The following is a 21,306-nucleotide window of genomic DNA, read 5'->3' on the forward strand; positions in this document are numbered from 1 at the left end:
ACAAAGGTCCAAAACTGTCAAATGTCTCTCTCCTAAAAGATGTTTCCTTTCATCACAATGAACCTGTCTTCCACCTGAAAGCCGTGTGCTATCAAGACAGACATCTTTATCTAGCCGCGCGCAAAAATTGAAATGGCGCGTTTGGCTTGAGGCGAATCGCGTGGGCGCGCGCAATGCATATCGATATACGCCATTTACTTTTCATGGCCGTCAGAATATTATTATTATGACAACGCTGAAAGGTACGAAAAGCCAAAATAAAGACAAATTATCCTAAGCCCATACTTTGGGATCAAACTCTGGAACAGCAACGCACACAAAGGGCAAGAAAATAAATAATACATTATACGAAAGTCTATCATGTTTGTCTAAAATCTGTTTTAAAACAATACAGTATCGTTCGCGCTCTAAAGGTTAAAGGCACGGCGCCGCGCACAGGTAACCTAATAAACCGTTATCCTCGCGCACACTATAGTATTCACATATATTTGTTAAATGTGCGATTAAAACAAACATACACGTATGCTTTCAAATCTGAATAGCAAGATCAAATGTTGTTCTTGTAACTCGCCCCAGCTCGGGCAGGGTTGAGCTAATTGTAGCCTAATCCTGCCCCGGGGCGTTTGGAGAGCCTTGAGCAAGAATTCTTGTTCGTCTGTCCTCTGTTATTCGGGCTGGATCGCCGTGCCTTCAACGCGCTCTCACGCTTCAACAAAAAAGCGAGACGAAGACACGCCACGATCGATCTCATGTTTTAAAGAGGGCTGAAGATACATTTACAAACGATGTCTTCCAAGGTAAGGACGCAGCCTTGACTGACTCCCCGTGTAGCTTTTGTGGAAGTGTCTTTATGCCGACACCTCAGTGTTTAAAGCGAGTTTTTAAAGCCACAGCGACCCACATAGCGCTTCTGGTAGATTTCGCCGGATTCACAAACCTTTGCTTTGGATACCGAACGGAGATATCGTGGTGGAGCGCCGAAGTGGGTGGACCGAGATTGTAAAGATTTTTTGGTACGAAAAGTTGTTACTAAAGGACGAGCAACCTTCAAACGAGACTCTTCTTCAGATTGCGTCGGACATCCTAAAATGTTTGAAACGGTACGGTGGATTTTATCCTATCCGATTGTTTCTCTGGTGTGCTATTCGTTGCCAATGTGTCGTGCTTGTGCCGTTTTAGATCAGGGAGGGCTGATTTTGGGTATAAAATGAGAGTTCAGAGCGCGCTCTATGCGTACAGGAAGTGCGGTACTTGGCATATTTCACGCACTCCCGGGACTTGGCGCAGTTTTAACATAACAAACTATTATTATTTTTACTTAGATATGCGATTTTAAACGATATCTGATCAGTCAAAGTCGCGATTTCAGCGTTTGCTTCTGACCTTTAAGACGAGCACGAGCTGCTGCTGCTTTAATTTGTAAAAAAAAAAAGTGCGACAGTTATGATGAAAGTGATGCTAAGGCCAGACAGGATTTGGATGTTGTGTTTAATATCGAAACTTGCAACGGCATACTAAGCAGAACAATATTAAATTAAGTTAATTTACTTGCTTTTACAATGACACTGGACGGCAGATAACATTTTTGTAAATTTAAGTATGACTGACTGAATGAACTTGTCACGTTGGATAAAACGTAAAGTGCAAATGTGACTTTATCAGGACATTTTAAAATATAAAGTAGCCATATATACGTATTTTTTTATAAACAACACCTGAACGCCCCTGAGGTAGCAGAATGGGTTCGCATCGCTTTAGGCATTGCGCCTACGGACACGCGACTTTAACCATCTGTCAAGGTGAAATTGTTTGCAAAATAAGTCAATTTAAGCCACAAAACAGTCAAATTTAGCTTTTATTGATATTTTTGCATCGTAGTGCCTATTATTTTTAAATGTAAACCACTGACGTGACAATAATTGCATATTTTATATAGGCCTATTTTAAAAGAGCGCGGCATCATCAGCTCAAACGTCATCGTTATAGGCTAGCATAATTTAAAATGCTTTTTTTTACCTTGAGTGTTTAAGTTGTATCTTGTTTGGACTTCTCATTTTAAAATGTAGACTTACTTTAAAACTTTAAGCTGTTGGTGATGTAGGTGCGCTCCAAAATCTTTAATGAGGAGTTTACACTCTCCTCTCATTGCCTCTAGGTAGACACCTACAGTACCAGCACCCCCTCCTCTCTTTCTCCCTCTCTCTTTCTTTCGTGTTCACTAATAAGCATCACTTCGTTTCTTCCCTCCGGCTCTATGAAAAAAGGAGGTAAAAGAATCCCGGCCAAATTTCTTAATTAGAGTTGCGGTGTTAATTCTTAAGGTAAAAACGCGATTTAGGAGGAGATGTAAAAGTGCTCTCCCGACCAACAGCGCACCTCAGATCTCGGAGATTGAGGGGAAGAGGGGTTTTATATTTGACACTGTGCCGTTTGTACAGGAGGGAAGGAGTATGTCTCGACTCTCTTTGACCCGCTCCCCGGTGTCTCCTCTGGTCGCTCAGGGAATCCCGCTGCCGGCTCAGCTGACCAAATCCAACGCTCCGGTTCACATTGATGTAGGAGGACACATGTACACCAGCAGTCTGGCCACCCTCACCAAATACCCCGACTCCAGGTAAGAGCAACCTGTTGTGATGCTTGACATGTTTTGGCATTTACTGGGATGGATGGGCGAGGCTGGATGTTGATGCATACCTGCCACAAATTGGTTTGGTGGTACAGTAACTACTATAGTTTATCCATTGTTTGCTAAATCTGATCTATGGATCAAAAACATGCACTTTCGCTATTATAAAACCTTGGTTAATATGTAAGGGATATCAGAATTTACTATAGTAAAGGCAATAGTATACCACATTCTTCAGTGGGGTAGGTTACAATCATTCTCTAATGGGACTGCAATCCTAAAACAAACAAAAAAATTATCATAGACAAATAAACAATGTATTTACTTACAGTAAAGAGCACTTTGTTGGTTCACATTACCCAGCATTTTAAGTAGATTTTTTGGGTACTAATTTAAATTTAAACTCTTGTATAGTGCAGATCATGAGTTGTCTACCAATGCCACTTGTAGATCTCTATAATTCCAACCAGGGTCCCAAAAGGGGGCCTCAAGATGACTTAAAATAATGCATTAAAATGAGCAAAACCCACTACAAGTTTGCGAATAAAGGGACGCCACCTGTTAGAGACCACGTCGGCGCGCGTTTGCGTGTTTGGTAGAAAGAGAGAGCACGAGAGCTTTGCCACATCTGTTCAGGTTAACAGAGAGCGTGGCTCGCTCTGATTTATTAATGGATACGGAGCACGAGAGCACAGGGAGGAAAATGGGGGAGGGCGAAAAGCAGGCAGCATTTTAATTGCTTTTCGGAGAAAAAAAAGGCCGAGATGAAAAACTAAGATTGCCCAAAGCTATATGGTGAAATTTTAACTGGGGGAACGGCAAGACCATATGAGAAAAAGATCACCGCGGGCACAAAGGAGGGAATTGGTTTTCCTATTAAGCGTTTTGCATTGGAGAGAAAGAAAGGGGGATGAAAGATAGATATGGAGTGAAAGAATGAAATAGGAACATCATAACGAAGATAAAGTAGATTTAGCAGAAATAGACTACGACACGATTTTAGATGGTTGACCCTATTCCAGTGCTTAAATCAGGTTAAATAATCTACTTACATGTTCGCTGTTGAACTTATTTCAAATGTGAAATTTAAAGAGAAAATTCTAGTTTTATTAGGGAAAGTCTCAAAACTCCTAAAGGTGGTCAATGTGAAACAATTTTGAGCTTATACTGCTTAAAATGAAAAACTGATTCATTAACATCTCCACGCAGAATCAGTCGTCTGTTTAATGGCACTGAACCGATCGTTTTGGACAGCCTGAAGCAACATTATTTCATCGACAGAGATGGAGAGATATTCCGCTTCATCCTGAGCTACCTGAGAACCAGCAAACTCCTCCTTCCCGATGACTTTAGGGTAAAGTGATGCACAAACACAGTGAATGTCTTTTCTTCAGTAGGTCTGTACTTCTTGAAGCATTGGCCTTCACATCGATGGCATTCGGTTGAGATAGGGCCCAGAGGAACGGAGAAATAATGGTTTCAATTACATACAACAGAGGACATTTACAGATTTATCTGCTTTTATTAAGAACATTATTACAATGCTGTATATGATACATTGGTAATGCATTGTGTTAACAGTGCAAAGGTCATGGGTTTGATTCCCAGGGGACTCGCATACTGATATATACTGATATATAGTTGCTTTGGATAAAAGTGTCTCTCAAATGCATAAATGTCACAACATGTTAATTTTAGGCAAAATAAAAATTTAATCTAAGACTCGTGGGGTGGTTTCCCGGACTGGGTTTATCCTAGTCCCAGACTAAAATAAATGTTTAAGCTGCCTTAATTTACAACATTAAAAAAAACATTACGCACTGACATATCTTAAAGTGACACTCCACCTTTTTTGAAAATATGCTAATTTTCCAGTTAAACATTTGATTTTTACTGTTTTGGAATCCATTCAGCTGATCTCCGGGTCTGGCGGTACCACTTTTAGCATAGCTTAGCATAATCCATTGAATCTGATATTTTTCGATATTTATCCTATTTAAAACTTGAATCTTCTGTAGTTGCGTACTAAGACCGACGAAAAAATTAAAGGTGCGATTTTCTAGGCAGATATGGCTAGGAACTATACTCTCATTCTGGCGTAGGAATCAAGGCCTTTGCTGCCGTAACATGGCTGCAGTAGGCGCAATGATATTACGCAGCAGCCGAAAATAGTCCCCTTGGTTACTTTTAATAGCAGGGGACTATTTTCGGCTGCTGCGTAATATCATTGCGCCTCCTGCAGCCATGTTACGGCAGCATACGCCAGAATGAGAGTATAGTTCCTAGCCATATCTGCCTAGAAAATCGCAACTTTTAATTTTCTGTCGGCCTTGGTACACAATGTAACTACAAAAGAGTCAAGTTTTAAATAGGAGAAATATCAAAACTCTGGTTATTTTTTTATTGTGATGCTAATGGTCTAATCTGATTCAATGAATTATGCTAAGCTATGCTAAAAATGGTACCACCAGACTCGGAAATCAGCTAAATGGATACCAAAACGGTAAAAATCAAATGTTTAACTCTAGGGGAGCTGGAAAATTAGCATATTTAAAAAAAGGTGGAGTGTCCCTTTAACATATATCAGTGCCATTGATGCACACCAGTATTGTTTTTTGTTTAAAAACATGTTTGTAAAAACTACTAAAATGTCCTAATGTAACCAAGGCCTAGTCCTTAAACTTTGTCCAGGAAACTGCTTGGTTAAGTTTAATATCAAGCTAATCTATGTGAGATACTGCTTGTGAACTCACACCCGGCTATGAATGTTTTCCCTCAATGATGGCGGATAAGTTAGTAAAGAACTACACCCGCCTGAGTTCAAATCACATGGGTTAAAGTATTTGTGTCAATGGGATTAATTAGGGTGGGACTGACTGTTTCCGCCTCAGGCTCCACGACCGGCCTTCATCCACTGAGTAAGATGATTTTATAGCCGAACATAAAAAATGTATAGAACAGAACAGAGGAACATTACATCCCATTATGTTTGCATTTATAACTCAACAAAGCGTACCGTGCCCTGACCTGTGCGAGCGGGAAAACTCAACATTGACTAAGTGAACCGGTCGGCACGCGTGGCCCTGCGCAGTCACTGCCGGGTTCTGCTGTTGTCGGTCGTGACTCCAACGTATCAAGATCACCAAATCAATATGTGTGCTGGCACATGCCAAAATGTACAAAAGGTTATAACAAAGCATTAGTCAGAGCCAAGAGAAGTTTCCAAAGCGTTCAGACATGAAAATTTTTATTTTTAAGTAGCATATAAAATGTCTTTAAAAAGGAGTAAAAAAATATTACTACTTTTACTAGTTACACCCCGTTCAGACAGCCAGCGACGTTATCGCTGTGTGTCGCTCGTCTCTTTCAATGAGGCGTTTCTAAATCTGCTTGTCATAAACAAATGAGTACCATCCACGCCAGTAAATGACGATAGAAGGATGACGTGAACTCCACTGCTTTGTTCTCATTGGTAGTCGCTCCCGAAATTCGCTCGACATTTGCATAAAGTTAAACTTTTCTTAATTTTCTCGCGTCGCTGGACACGCCCATACGGTCGCCAACGGTCACTTTCACTCGTGTCGCCGGAAGTCGCCCGGTTTCCATTGAAATGAATGAGATCGCGTCGCTCTGCTACTGCTGGTCGTTGGCTGTCTGAATGGGGCGTTAGGCACACATCCTAAAAATAAACATGATGAATAGTAAAACTGACTGCAGAAGTGTACTACATGAAACACCCTGTGACTAATACTGTATTGGTTTTATACCATATAGTACCATAATATTACCATATTCCAGAAGGATACACTAAAAATTTTTATAATTTAACCTATGCTGGGTTGTTTCAACCCAAAATGCTAAATTGTTTTAACTCCTTGTTGGGTCAAATATAAATATTTTCTGGGTTAATTTAACCCAACAGCTGGGGGAATTTCTTTCTGTGTTAAAATGAGTTAAAACAACCCAGCATTTTTTTTTAGAGTATATGTGGCAAAAAGTTTGTCCCAAAGTGAGTTTTTCACTTTTCTGTGACAAAAATACCTAACATTATACCATGATGATATACTCGTTGATTTTAACTCTTTCTCTGCCAGCGTTTTTTATAAAAGTTGCCAGCCAGCGCCAACATTTTTCATGATTTTCACAAGTTTAATGCCTTCCAGAAAAATTGTCTTCTTTAAATATATAAACATACAATATATCACAAACCCTCTGCTTTTAAAAAAAAAAAAGTTTTATCCTACCTTCATTAGTTCACTTTTATCACCTCTGCAATATGGGTATGTTTCTTCAAAAACACCAAATTTTAAGCAAAAAGCTGAGATAATTCACTTTTTATGAAGGACTTATGAAAGAAATAAGATTCAGAGCGATCCTCAAAACATACACGGACATATAGCTGTTTGCCCTAGGACGATACATCCGAGTTTTATTAGTTGGGTAAAACCCAACCACCTGGTGGATAATAGCGGTATTACGGATTGCCGGAAATACTTGTCATTGGCAGGGAAGCGTTTTCTCTTAATTGACGAAGAAAGAGTTAAAAGGTTTAAAGACAAGAAAGCCACCATGAGAAGCACTGCTATAACTGTGGGTTCACACCAGACACGTTTGAGGCGTCAAAGTTGGACGCCTAAACATTTTGAGTGTACTCGCTTTATTGAAATTTTTGTCATTGAGACATTCACATGGAAATTTGCTTCATGGGAGGAGCTTTTGCAATTTGCTCACTTCCTGTAATCTCATTAATACTATAGCAAGCTCCTTATTGGTTAATGGGGTGCGTTTTTCCGCCAAAGTTCAAATTTTCAACTAGCACATTTCCCGCGGCAACACTCAATTCGTGTCATTCGCGGCGCGCTAAACGCCTCTTTCGTGCCGCTAGACCTCCAGACGCGCGTCAACGTGTCTTTACATTGACTTAACATTGAAATCACTCAAAACCATTCAGCGTAGGTTAGTTTAAACCCAATGGTTGAATATGTTTATATCATAGACTGTAAAAAAAGATGGACGACGCCTGTTTGCTCTCTTCCATTGGTGAAAAGTAAAGCCGCCAGTGTCCCGATATGGCGCTGACATCTTGGGTCTTGAGTCTGCGCAGTAGCGATTTCGGGACCAGTCCTGCGCAGTAGTGAGCAGGAAGTAAAGTAGTGAAATCAAGACCCCGCTCTTGCAGAATGCACATATCACACGATATCACAGCTGTCAATCATAACGTCACACCACCGTCATTAAATAACTAACTAAAAACAAACTTATTTTAAAAACAAACATTTGAATTTACATCAGCGTGATAAAAACTACAGTAAATAACAGAAACCAGCTTCGGAAAAAAGATATTTGAAAATGTGATATTTCAGATGTTTTGATTAAATTTTTTTTGGTCTCAAGTCCCATTGAATAACATGGGGGGGCGGGCTTTATGACCTATACTGGGGCCAGTCACTGGGGGGCGATCGAGATGTTTTGGGTTTACTTTTCAGGGCTTGTGCGGCACGCTAGGTTTATATTTAAAGGTAAAGGTTGTAGATTTTAGTGGCATCTAGAGGTGAGACTGTGAATTGCAACCAACGGCATATTCCATATCTAACCCCTCCCTTTCGAAATGCATTGAGAACCTATGGTAACATGTTGTTGTCTGAGACAACATAGTGATGAAAATCACTCTGTAGAGCAGTTTGTCCGTTTAGGGCTACTGTAGAAACTTCCATGTAAGGAGACCCGCTGTGTATGTAAATAAAAACGGCTCATTCTAAGTTTATAAAAAACAATACAGTTCATTATGTAAAGTCTTAATGCACCACTGAAACTTGTATTTTTAACTATGTATACATAAACAGGTGCTTGGAGATGATGGGATACGATTGATCCTCTTCCAGTCATCCATTTCATTTCCATATCGATTGCTTTAATCAATGCCATTCTCGCTCTCTTAGAAAAGTTTGTTCTCAAAATATATGTGCCATGTATAACATCCACTCTCATTTGTCCATACGTATATGGCCCGAAGACTAAACTCTCTCTCTCTCGTGTGGGCCGATGCTTTTAGCTTCCCTTTCCTGAACGTGACTCACACAAGGAGTCTCTGTTAAAACATACCCAGCCCTCGCCATAGACCTGGGAAAGAAGCTGAGCTTGTTTTTCTTTGAATTAGCAAGAGCCCGAAGGCCTAAAGTCTCCGTATCCATGTTGTCAGCAGCAGTATGTGCAAAAGAAAGGAAGAGAGGGAAAAAGAGGGAGAGAAAGAGGAGAGTCTGAGGGAGGGGTGCGGGCAAGAAAACAACTCCTTTTCTTGTGGTAATTGTAAAAGCGTTGTGTCTGAGATGCTGTTGTTGGTGGCGTAGCCTGCAGTGAAATGAGTAGGTTTACAGGGCGGGTATGAAGAACCAGAGGAAGATCATGGTCGTATCTCACATGCCCACCAGGCTCAAAGCCAAACCAGTGCATTAGCATTAAGAACTGAATGGGTTTTAATATTTTCATGCTTATTTTTACAATAATTCATTTTTTAAACACAAATAATACAACCACAATATAAAACAGTTAGTCCTGGTTTCACAGACCAGGCTTAGGTAAAGCCATGACTAGGCCTTAGTTATTAAAATGTTTAAGCATCTTTTATAAACATGCCTTACTGGTGTGTATCTTGAGACGAATCAATGGCACTGGTGTATTTTAAGATCTGTCATTGCAAATTATTTTCAGTCGAGACAACTCAAAAATGTGTTTTAGTCTAGGATTAGCCTTAAACCTAGTCTGTGAAACAAGTAGTTAATGTCTTTACATTTATGCATTTGGCAGGCGCTTTCATCCAAATCGACTTACTGTGCATACATATTATTAGTATGTGTGTTCAATAGGAATCAAACCCATGACCTTTGTGCTAGCTGCTAAGAGCAATACTCTAGCATTGAGCTACCATCTTTATTTTCCCAAATTTGTCCACACGAGCCTTTTTATGGTGGATGTATATAGAGAGATTTTTGAATTTTTGGTGTTTTTAATGGCAGGACTGAAGCACGTTGCCATCTGCTTTAGTAGAAATTGCTTTAATAAAAGGCGAGTGTAAATATGCTGTAGGGTGAAGGACGCCTCGGGCTCAGGCAGGCAATCTGTGCTGTCGGACCACATTGTGTGTGTATGAAGGGAGAGCCGTGGGGCATGTGCCCCCCATCCCCTGCCCAAATCCTATCTATAGATGGGTCAGATGGGCTTAACTGCTTCATGTGTTGGTCTGTTTGCATGCTACATCCTAAATTATATAAATTAATTATTCAACTTTTCAACATTTTGTGCCCTCTTTTTGTATCCTTATATATATATAATTCTTTGCACTGATGCGACTTATATAAGTGAAAACAATTTTAGATGTATGTTTTGTTTAGTAAGTTCATTACACCCTTCTTAGTGTCTTCACAGCTTTATGAAAACACATAAGAAATCGAAGTATAAATGTGCGTTAGCCCTAAGAAGTTACTAAGGATACAAAAACGTCCCACATCATGCAGTTGTTTGTTTGTTTTATCTTTGATTTATTTGTTTTCTGTTTGACTTGTTTGTTGTTGTTTGTTTATTTCCTCTATTGTCTGTTTGCGCATTTATTTGTTTGTTTATTTGTTACATCTATGGTTTCTTTGCTTATTGACATATTTGTCTCTTCTATTGTTTGTTTGCTCATAGATTTGTTTACTGTAGAGTTTGTTTGCTTGTTGACATATTTGTTTATTTGTTTCCTTTATTGTTTGTTTGCTCATAGATATGTTTGTTTATTTGTTTTCTGTATGGTTTGTTTGCTTGTTGACGTATTTGTTTATTTTTTTCCTCTATTGTTTGTTTGCTTATAGATTAGTTTTTTATAGAGGAAACAAACAAATAAACAAACAAATCTATGAGCAAACAAACAATAGAGAAAATAAACAAAAAACAACAACAAGCAAACAAACCATACAGAAACAAATAAAGACACAAATCTATGAGAAAATAAACAACAACAAAAAACAACAAGAAAACAAATCATACAGAAATAAATAAACACATAAATCTATGAGCAAACAAACAATAGAGGAAACGTATTTATTTTCTATATGGTTTGTTTGCTTGTTGATTTTTATGTTTATTTTCTCTATTGTTTGTTTGCTCATAGATTTGTGTGTTTATTTACTTCTGCATTTGGCAGACCCTTTTATCCAAAGCGACTTACAGTGCATTACAAGCTATACATTTTTATTAACTTGTGTTCCCTGGGTTCGAACCCATGACCTTTTGCACTGCAAACGCAATGCTCTACCACTGAGCTACATACATGTATGTTTGTTTGCTTGTTGACGTTTTTGTTTATTTGTTTCCTTAATTGTTTGTTTGCTCATAGATTTGTTTATTTGTTTTCTGTATGGTTTGTTTGCTTGTTGACGTATTTGTTTCCTCTATTGTTTGTTTGCTCATAGATTTGTTTTTTTGTATGGTTTGTATGTCAACAAGCAAGCAAAACCATAGAGAAATCAAACAAATAAACAAACAAACAAATCTATAAGCAAACAAACAATGGAGAAAAACAACAACAAAAAACAACAAGGAAACAAATCACACAGAAACAAATAAACACACAAATCTAAGAGCAAACAAACAACAGAGAAAAAACAACAAAAAACCAACAACAAGCAAACAAATCATACAGAAACAAATAAAGACACAAATCTATGAGAAATCAAACAATAGAGAAAATAAACAACAAAAACAACAAGAAAACAAATCATACAGAAACAAATGAACACACAAATCTATGAGCAAACAAACAACAGAAGAAACGTATTTGTTTTCTGTATGGTTTGTTTGCTTGTTGATTTTTATGTTTATTTTCTCTCTTGTTTGTTTGCTCATAGATTTGTTTATTTGTTTTTTTATGGTTTGTTTGACATATTTGTTTCCTCTATTGTTTGTTTGCTCACAGAATTGTTTATGTACAAAAAACAAAAAGAAAAAAATCATACAGAAACAAATAAACACACAAATCTATGAGCAAACAAACAATAGAGAAAAGAAACAAAAAACAACAACAAGCAAACAAATCATACAGAAACAAATAAACACACAAATCTATGAGCAAACAAACAATAGAGAAAATAAACAACAACAAAAAACAACACGAAAACAAATCATACAGAAACAAATAAACACAAATCTATGAGCAAACAAACAATAGAGGAAACGTATTTGTTTTCTGTATGGTTTGTTTGCTTGTTGATTTTTATGTTCATTTTCTGTATTGTTTGTTTGCTCATAGATTTGTTTATTTGTTTCCTCTATTGTTTGTTTGTTCACAGATTTGTTTATGTATTTTCTGTATGGTTTATACGTCAACAAGCAAGCAAAACGATAGAGGAAACAAATAAGCAAACAAATCTATGAGCAAACCAACAAGAGAGGAAACGTATTTGTTTTCTGTATGGTTTGTTTGCTTGTTAATTTTTAAGCTTATTTTCTCTATTGTTTTTTTCTGTATGGTTTGTTTGCTTGTCGACGTATTTGTTTATTTGTTTCCTCTATTGTTTGTTTGCTCATAGATTTGTTTGTTCATTTGATTTCTGTATGGTTTGCTTGCTTGTTGATTTATTTGCTGTATGGTTTGTTCACCCAATTTCACTCATTTGTTTGCTTTTCGGTTTGATTTGTTTGCTCTGTAGATTGTTTTATTTGTTTGCTTTATGGGTTGTTTGTTTATTTATTTGATCTCTTTGTTTGGTTGCTTATTTTCATTTATACCACGGGCTTGTTGAATTTTGCATTCTGATTGGCTGAGAAATGTTCCATGGGTGTTGAGCAATGTTTGTGGTAACCGTGGTATAAGCGGAATAATTGACTCCTTTCCTTTGAATTATTTGAAAATAATGCACACCCAAGGTGGTAATGCGGCACGGCGCGAAGCGGTGTAATTATAATTCTTATAATTCTAGGGCCCGTCATTACTCTGTATTTTGTTTTATGCTCTTGCTACTTTTGTTTATTTATTTGTTTGTATCTTCACAACATTCCACCGTCTGTCTCTCCGTACACGTTTTCACATCCATGTGTTGTTCCCGCAGGAGTTCCAGCTGTTGTACGAGGAGGCTCGGTTCTACCAGCTGACGCCTATGGTTAAAGAGCTGGAGCGCTGGAAACAGGACCGGGAGCAGCGGCGGACCGCTCAGCCTTGCGAGTGCCTAGTGGTGCGAGTGACCCCTGACCTGGGCGAGAGGATCGCCATCAGTGGGGACAAGGCCCTCATAGAGGAGATTTTCCCAGAGACAGGGGACGTCATGTGTAATTCCGTCAACGCCGGCTGGAACCAAGACCCGACCCACGTCATTCGCTTTCCACTGAATGGCTACTGCAGGCTCAACTCTGTGCAGGTACAGCATTGCCTTAAGCTTGGATTGTGACAAAAGTCTTAAAATCTAATTATGAGATTAGGAGCAGCAAAGTTTTATTTGACATGAAACTGTATATAAGTGTATATAACGATCCACTTCAAATGTTGACTAGTGTATAAACTTACATCGGAGGTCAGAAGTGTCAATCACTTCACATTGGAGGTTATATAGAAGCTGTGTGTCACAACATTTTCACCATGATACTCGTCAGTCGTTCTTTGAATACACAAATGTTAGACACAGACTTTAAATGTACTTTGGTTTTTCTTGGTTGATTGGCTGGATATTTCTCATGATGTGTCTTGAAGGCAGTTTAAGTGCAGCATCCAAACAGATAGAGATGTGAGATGGTGAGAGGTTTAACAGGCAAGTGTGGATAAAGGTGTGGTTTTACAGCTGCAGAAGTGCTGTTACACCCACGAGATGAACTCACATACTTCACGAATCGGCTGTTTAAAAGGTGCCATAACACATGTATACATAACGTGCGCAGATGTTATAACGTCCGGTACTTTGAGTCCTAGAGGCGATGGTAATGTAGGAATATATAGCCATGAAAACGAGAGGAGAAGAGAGGGAAATTATATGCATAATTTATTTGTAGCTCATCCTTAAGACAAATCTCTCCGGTTGAAAAAGTGCTCCAACATTTCTGCGCCCCGAGCGTTTTAAACACACATGCTGCATTTTTAATACCGTACTTTGGTTTCTTTGAACAACCTAAACTGGTTTAAGCTACTTTTTACACACGCCTAATCGACTTACGGTATAACTAATTACTGCGTCCGATAACGCTCGTTGTTTTTGCGCACTCAACCAGCTGATTCACGCGGGCGGATATTTTCAGCGTCACACGTCTCGGGTGTTCGCATAAACCCACCTGCGAAGTTTGAGTAGATGAGAGAAGAATGACAGTGGATGAGAGACATATACAAACACAGAGGGAGAGAGATGAGTTTGCTGGCAAGAAATCGTAGCCGTTTACTGTAAGAAATTTAAAAATGATGCAACCATCACAGAAGCGAGTGTAATGTCAAGATCATAAGCTTTTAGATTTCAATGCATGAATATTTGGAAGGCTGCAGACATCCTATATCTTGTATTATTTCTCATTACCTCCTACACGGTTTTACATATAGATGTGCTTTATTAAAGATGTGTGCTCAGTGGTAGAGCATTGCGTTATTATCAGCGCAAAAGGCTATGGGAAACATACATACTGATTATTAAAGTGCTTTCCTTGTAAGTTGCATTGAAAGTATCTGACAAATGCATAAATGTAAATGCAATGTAAATTAATATTCTAATCTATGCATAAAACCACAGTTTGTTAAAGGGACACTCCACTTTCTTTGAAAATATGCTTATTTTGCAGATCCCCTAGAGTTAAACATTTGATTCTTACCGTTTTGGAATCCATTCAGCTGATCTCTGGGTCTGGTGCTAGCACTTTTAGCATAGCTTAGCATAATCCATTAAATCTAATTATACCATTAGCATTGCGCACAAAAATAGTAGTTTTGATATTTTTTTATTTAAAACTTGACTCTTCTGTAGTTACATCGTGTACTAAGACCGACGGAAAATGAAAAGTTGCGATTTTCTAGGCCTATATGGCAAGAAACTATACTCTCATTCTGGCGTAATAATCAAGACTTTGTGGTCGTAACATGGCTGCAGGAGGCACAATGATATTACGCAGCAGCTAAAAATAGTCCCCTTAGTAACTTTCAATAGCAGGGGACTATTTTCGGGCGCTGCGTTATATCACTACGCCTCCGCAGCCATGTTACGACCGCAAAGTCTTGATTATTACGCCAGAATGAGAGCATAGTTCCTAGCCATATAGGCCTAGAAAATCACAACTTTTAATTTTCCGTCGGTCTTAGTACACGAAGTAACTACAGAAGTCAAGTTTTAAATAAGAAAAAAATATCGAAACTTTTTGGTTATTTTTTAGCGTGATGCTAATGGTCTAATTAGATTCAATGGATTATGCTAAGCTATGCTAAAAGTGGTACCGCCAGACCCGGAGATCAGCTGAATGGATTTCAAAACAGTAAAAATCAAATGTTTAACTCTAGGGGAGCAGGAAAATGAGCATATTTTCAAAAAATGTGGAGTGTTCCTTTAAAAGCAAATAGAAAGATGGATTGACAAATTCATGTATAATGGAAGTTAATGCAAAACTCATTGTATAATTGACTCTTGGAATTCTATTGGTGGCTTGTTTTTACCAACTGTAGGACAGTTTGATACCACTGAAGTTAACAGTACAATATTCTTGTAATATTTGTCATAAAGTTGCCAAATCTTACAGAAAAGCTTGGAAAACTTCAAAGTCGCCCGATTTTTGCATCATTACTATTTTTTGTAACTCTGATGCAATTGGGTCTTAACAACGATAGCACACTATGCTTTAAAATGAAATCTTTGGTTCTTAAATAAGCCAGTCGAACTCTTTCATACCTTATCCGTGTATTTCGTAAGAAGCGCTCATTTCCTCTACAAGTTTCTCCTCAGCGTCAACTTCCAAAGTGAGGATAAGGCTGGAAATTTTTTCTCAGGCCTTGTGCAGTTGATTCCCTCTCTCTTCATTTTTTTTTTGGCGGAGGGACTTTTATCTGGCTTTGTAGCCCCGAGCCCCAACTTTCATTTTCATGTGAAGCACACTTGAAAGAAGTGCAGGAGTTAGTGAATACTAGAGGCGGCACGTATTGAATTTCAAAAAAATCTACAAGCGCTCCGGCAGATAAAACATTTCGTTTGGTTTTCGTTCGGAACGACGGCGACAGCGGACAGGGCTTTCGGTGAGGGATCTCTGACAGTAGCCCAGATGATCTGTGTTGAGTTTGTAATGAAAGACTCGGTCGTCTTCAGTGTGGGGCTGTCAGTGGGGGAGCCTATTCTCATTTGACTCCGCATCAAACCCCTGTAAACAGCCCAGGGGATGTCTGCTCGCTTCTTCCCATTCCTGGTGGATGGGTTGGAGTGAGAAGCGTCTGAGGGTAATGGAAGCGTGAAGTTGTTGATAGCGCCGTTACTGATATTGCACATTTTAAATGCGTCTTGATGCAACTATCTGAAGTGCTGATAGACTGGCATAAATAAGTGTTTACTTCAAAAGTTACTCCAAAGTTGAAATACAGAAAGGCTCAGTGAATGAAACATTTTGATCAGTTTTAGTTTAAAGTACATTTTTTATCAGACGAACAATAAATTTAAAGAGACAGTAGGGGAGAGCGGGGCACAACCTAACGCTTTTTGGTTTTGGCTCAATCATTCAAAAAATATTTGAGTTTGGTTAATTATATTTTTACATAAGCAACACACACATCTCTGCTACAAATGAACATTTGAAGTTTGTTTCTACTATTTACCATTCTTGGACAGTTACACCAAACGTGACAGAAGTGCAAACGTTACAACTTACCCCATAGGTGGGGTCAATTGTAACAGGCAGGGGGTTAGTTGTAACACTTGCTAAAAATTAAGTTTGCAGGCAAATATTTCAATGCGATTTTGTCTATATACTTGAAGTGGATATTGTTTATATATCTGTCTATAATAGACAGATATCCACACTGTATTCATTCATCCAGCCCTTTTCTAACAATAGTTCAATTATAAATGGACACAAATGTCTAAATATGTGAGAAAAAGCAGCACAATTATGACAAAACATTTTTTTTATATAAGACCTAAGAATTATAAATTCTAAGATAATGAGCAAAGTCTGATTTAAGCCATTCATTTCATTATGATTTCAATCTTTGACGTTACCTTATTCAATCAATATTAAAGATATGAACACAAATACATTTGACACACGATTTTTGATAAGACAGGCACATTTATTTTGTTGGCAGCCAGCAATCATTTGTGTGTAGTCTATTTAAAAACATCGGCAAGAATTACGCTAATGCTTTAATATCGTAAGTGCTGAGGGGTTAGTTGTAACACAGCGTTACAATTACTGTAACCCCGCTGGGTCAAAATATTTTCAAGCCCACCAAAAAGTTGCTAAGAGCTGCAGACATATTTCAAAATGATGCTATGTTTTAGTCAACAAGACACTGATTGATATGACATAGCATTGGATGGTACTCATGCCACCAAAACACTCGTTCATCAATAACTCTCTGGAAAAACATTATACATTTCCAATAATTTGCGGGAGATCATCTTTTGGCAGCGTGAAAAAAATACCGGAAATACAAAACGCTCAACCTTATCCAACAATGAAAACAGTCCGTGTTACAACTTACCCCGCGTTAGTTTCTGCCCCACGCACCCCTACACCTAAAAATGAGTGCTAGGCAAAGATTAATCGCGATTAATTGCATATAAATTAAAAGTGAGTTTTTTCATATTATATATGAGTGTGTTCTGTGTGTAATTATTATGTATATATATTCATTTATATTTTCATATACATATATATATATATATATATATATATATATATATATATATTATGTATGCGATTAGTCTTTACCCAGCATTACTAAAAATCACCCAAAAGCCATTCGCAAACTGACCTCCATGGCCTTCCATAATGTGGAGTGCAGTCTCATATTATGAGATTAAAAAAAGTTTGATTTTACTTTGATTTCCATCTTAGACATGACCTAACTCAGTGAATATTTAAAGATATCAAGGTTATATTTTCACACCGATCTGATGATTTATGTATAGAACAATAAATGACTTGAGTTTCAAAGAATGACCCAAATCTTTCTTTGATTTCTAGGTTTTGGAGAGACTCTTCCAAAAAGGCTTCAGCATGGTAGCGTCATGCGGCGGGGGCGTCGACTCCTCCCAGTTCAGCGAATACATCCTGAGTCGAGAGGACAGACGATGTCAAAGCAGCCACACGCCCATCAGGATAAAACAGGAGCCTCTGGACTAGCCGGCTCTCGCGCCAACCACGAACACCTCAGTCTGCTTTTGAAGAAGAAAAAAACGCCAACGGACAAACACAAGACATTCATTTGCAAGAAGAATCTTCTGCTTGACTCTTCGAACTCTTGAACTTAAGACTGAAATGTTAGTAAATACACAAGTAATGGCTTCATTGGATGACCCTTCTTCTTTATAAACGAAAGCGAGGATAGAGTTTCAAAGACCCCGGTTCACCTCGAGTTGAATTTGCTGGCACAGTTATTTAAAATACTTGCAGATTTTGTTGTTGTTGTAGTTCAGAATCACGAGCTAAATTTACCACTACACGATCTCTTTCGGCTGGATCGTTGCAAAACCAAACCGCCAGACTTCCGACCTAACGGGTCTGCACAAAATACAAATTCTGTCCTGTGCCCAGAATCCATTTGTAATCTAGATATCTAACGTTCTCATTTTCCAGTCTCATCTGTTTAAAACCGATCTTTTATGACCTACAGGTTTATTGCTGTTGTTTCACTACATGAAGGATTCGAGAGCGGTTCTCAGAAGTCATTCGGTTGTGAGTGCAGTCTCTGTCCATGCTTTTTTGACTAGAGGCTACGTGGCCAAAGCAGACAGCCTGGTAATGCATTCAGAGAGGTTTTTTGTTCGAGCATATCCGAAGGGAAACCTGGACTCATTTGCGAGAGCTTTTCTGATGGCATCGCTAAATCCACCATGAAAAGGGCACTCACTATCTTTCTCTCTTGCTGGTTTCTTCAAACCAGCCTTGAATGTACCAAAACGGTTGTTTATTCTTGCATACGGCAACATAAAAATTCCAAACATTCATTATATGTGATTGCTTTAATAGCAGGATAAAGTTAAGCGAAGATCTCTTGTAGATAACCAACATTTTGTTTGAAGGCAGCTTGAAAAAAAATGAGATTATGGAGATGGCTAATGAATGCAATGCTCCAGGGCTCTTTGCACTGTATATCAGATTGCCCCTTAAAGCTCAGAGATGTTGGGTTACGGGTCAGACTCCTCACCAGGAGCTAAGGTCACTTTCCCACCATCTCTTTTTTCTCGTATCGGAGATGCACAGAGCTTGAAAGGTTAATTCGGTGGCTGGTAAACAGACTGAAATGCGTAATGTGTTGTAAAATGGGATCATTTTATTAAGGCATCTGCCTCAACATTTCAAAAGTAACATTGAATCGCGCTGCTTGTTGTCTTAACTCGGCAGCATCATCTTTTTATGCTATCCAACAAATATGTACATATTGGCTCACAGCAGGATTGCATTCCCCTAAATGCAATTTTTGGTTTCGAGTTCAGAGACAAGATTATAAAAAATTTGCCCTTAAGGATACATCCTCGCAAATGCAAAAAAAGGGTCGTTGAACTCGTCTCCGGTGCAAAGAGCGTGCCAGGTCAGCCATTGCATAAATCTTAATTTAAATACTGCACTAATGGATGTTGTGTCAAGATGTATATTGCAGTACGGTCCAAATGTATATTATTTAAATAAAACATTTTTTTGTAATGGATTATTATTGATATGAATCATAGTGGTATGTCAGGCATGTGTTTATTTGAATCGTCACATTCTTTTTGTAATTGGTGTTGATAAAATGAACTTTTAATAAATTGTTGGATTTCTTTCCCTATTTTAAACTATTCATTGGACTTTTTTGACTTCAAGGCCCAAGCTCAAGATTTCTACCTTATAAGATATTTTAGGTATTGGAATAACTACAAAAATATTGGCAGTGTGATGTAGGGATGACGTATTTTTGTAGGCCAACCCCAGGAGTAAGTGGGACACTGGTTCTCTCGCAAAAAAGCCTGTTCATTTTTCCCATAGACTTTGGGATTATTGCAAAAAATTGTGTTTTACAAAAGTTTGACACTTACCAATTTGATAATCTTTATAGATTAATACAAGTTTTATGATTTTTGAAGTCTAAATGGGTGATTCTCGCGAAATTAGACTTATGAGGTGTCATGAAAGAATTTGATAAAAAAAGTAAATGCAAAGTAAGAATATAATAAAAGAAGCACACAGTTACAAACATCTCTTCATGTACTGTTTTGCACATTATTTCCAAATGACATCATACAAACCAATTTTGTTGTTTTTTCCACATTTAAGGGGAAAATTTACATTACTGCAACGTGTCCATGACTGGATTTGGGTTCTTTGACATGGAAATATTTATAATAAATAAATCTAAAAAATAAAAAGCTTCAGTGCATGTTATACTATAAACATTTACAGTAAAGAAACATGTGGTATTTGGTGATCATTGGTAAATGTAGAGATAATAATAAGGAATATAAATCTGTCCAAGACCAATTTTCTCATCCTCCGCAATTATCAATCATTGTTTAAGCCCTCAAGGAACTTACATTAAAAAAAAAAAAAAAAAGAAGGGACATAATTGACACTCAAGATGGCTACCAGGTAAGCAGTTCTTATTTTTTCTCTCCAGATAAAAGTTGCATTTTTTTTAGTTCTCATTACCGAAACATGAGTTTGTAAATGCATATATTTAATGTAATATCATGTTGCGGTAATGATAATTTTTGATAATGATAATTCAAAAAATTAAATAATTTTATTGGAAGTATTTTTTTTAAATCCTCTAAAAATAATAAGTTATAGTAAGTTCAGACCTTAATCTTATATGTGCAAAAAAATTGGCTTCAAGGGCTTTTTAAAAAAAATTGATGCTGGACACCTAAATCTGGATTTCGTAATTCCACTTTGGAATTATCGCAAAAAATTAGTGTTTAACAAAAGTTTGACCAACAAGATAATCTTCATAGATGAATACAACTTTTATGATTTTTTAAGTCTAAATGCGTTTACAAAAAAAAAAAAAAAACTAAACAAATTTAGACTTCAAAATTCATAAAAATTCATCTTTGAATATTATCTTTTTAAAAGTTTAACTGTCAAACTTTTGTTAAAAACAGAACTTATATTTAGCAAGAAACCAAAAGTCTATTGGAAAAATGAATGGGCTCTTTTTTTTGCAAAGGAACCAATGTCCAGCTAACTTCCGGGTTGGCCTACAGACTACGTTGTCCCTGCGGCGCTCAATTTGCTTTAGCAATTTAGCTTCACTTAAAATGAGACAAAACAAACATTAAAATACTTTTGAAGGAATTGTTCACCAAAAATGGAAAAATCTGTAATTATTTACTTATCAAACCTGTGTAAATTACTTGTTGCAGATCGCTGGGTTATTTTTGACCCATAATTGGTAAATATTGGACAGAACACATTGCTGGGTTAAAAACTGCCCAATGTTGGGTTGTTGTTATTCAACCATGGGATATAATAATTCAAACAACCCAGCATTGGGTCAATTTTAA

At 37.6% G+C, this 21,306-nt stretch overlaps 1 protein-coding gene across 3 annotated transcripts; it reads left to right on the plus strand.

Annotated features, from left to right (window-relative positions):
• Window positions 1-438: 438 nt before the first annotated feature.
• On the plus strand, window positions 439-19,602 carry kctd15a (potassium channel tetramerization domain containing 15a). 3 transcript variants are annotated; one of them, XM_065291918.2, is made up of 5 exons: window positions 439-797; window positions 2,502-2,614; window positions 3,836-3,980; window positions 12,709-13,014; window positions 17,789-19,602. In XM_065291918.2, the coding sequence occupies exons 1-5, from the start codon at window positions 786-788 to the stop codon at window positions 17,945-17,947; spliced, it is 735 nt and encodes a 244-aa protein (XP_065147990.1). In that variant the 5' UTR covers window positions 439-785; the 3' UTR covers window positions 17,948-19,602. The 3 variants fall into 3 exon arrangements, with proteins under 3 accessions (XP_065147990.1, XP_065147988.1, XP_065147989.1); XM_065291916.2 differs by having other exon boundaries at window positions 444-797; window positions 2,439-2,614; XM_065291917.2 differs by lacking the exon at window positions 439-797 and adding an exon at window positions 812-1,100 and having other exon boundaries at window positions 2,439-2,614.
• The last annotated feature ends 1,704 nt before the right edge of the window (window positions 19,603-21,306 follow it).

The sequence above is a fragment of the Paramisgurnus dabryanus genome, chromosome 23 (genome assembly GCF_030506205.2).
Source record: "Paramisgurnus dabryanus chromosome 23, PD_genome_1.1, whole genome shotgun sequence".
Lineage (NCBI taxonomy): Eukaryota > Metazoa > Chordata > Actinopteri > Cypriniformes > Cobitidae > Paramisgurnus > Paramisgurnus dabryanus.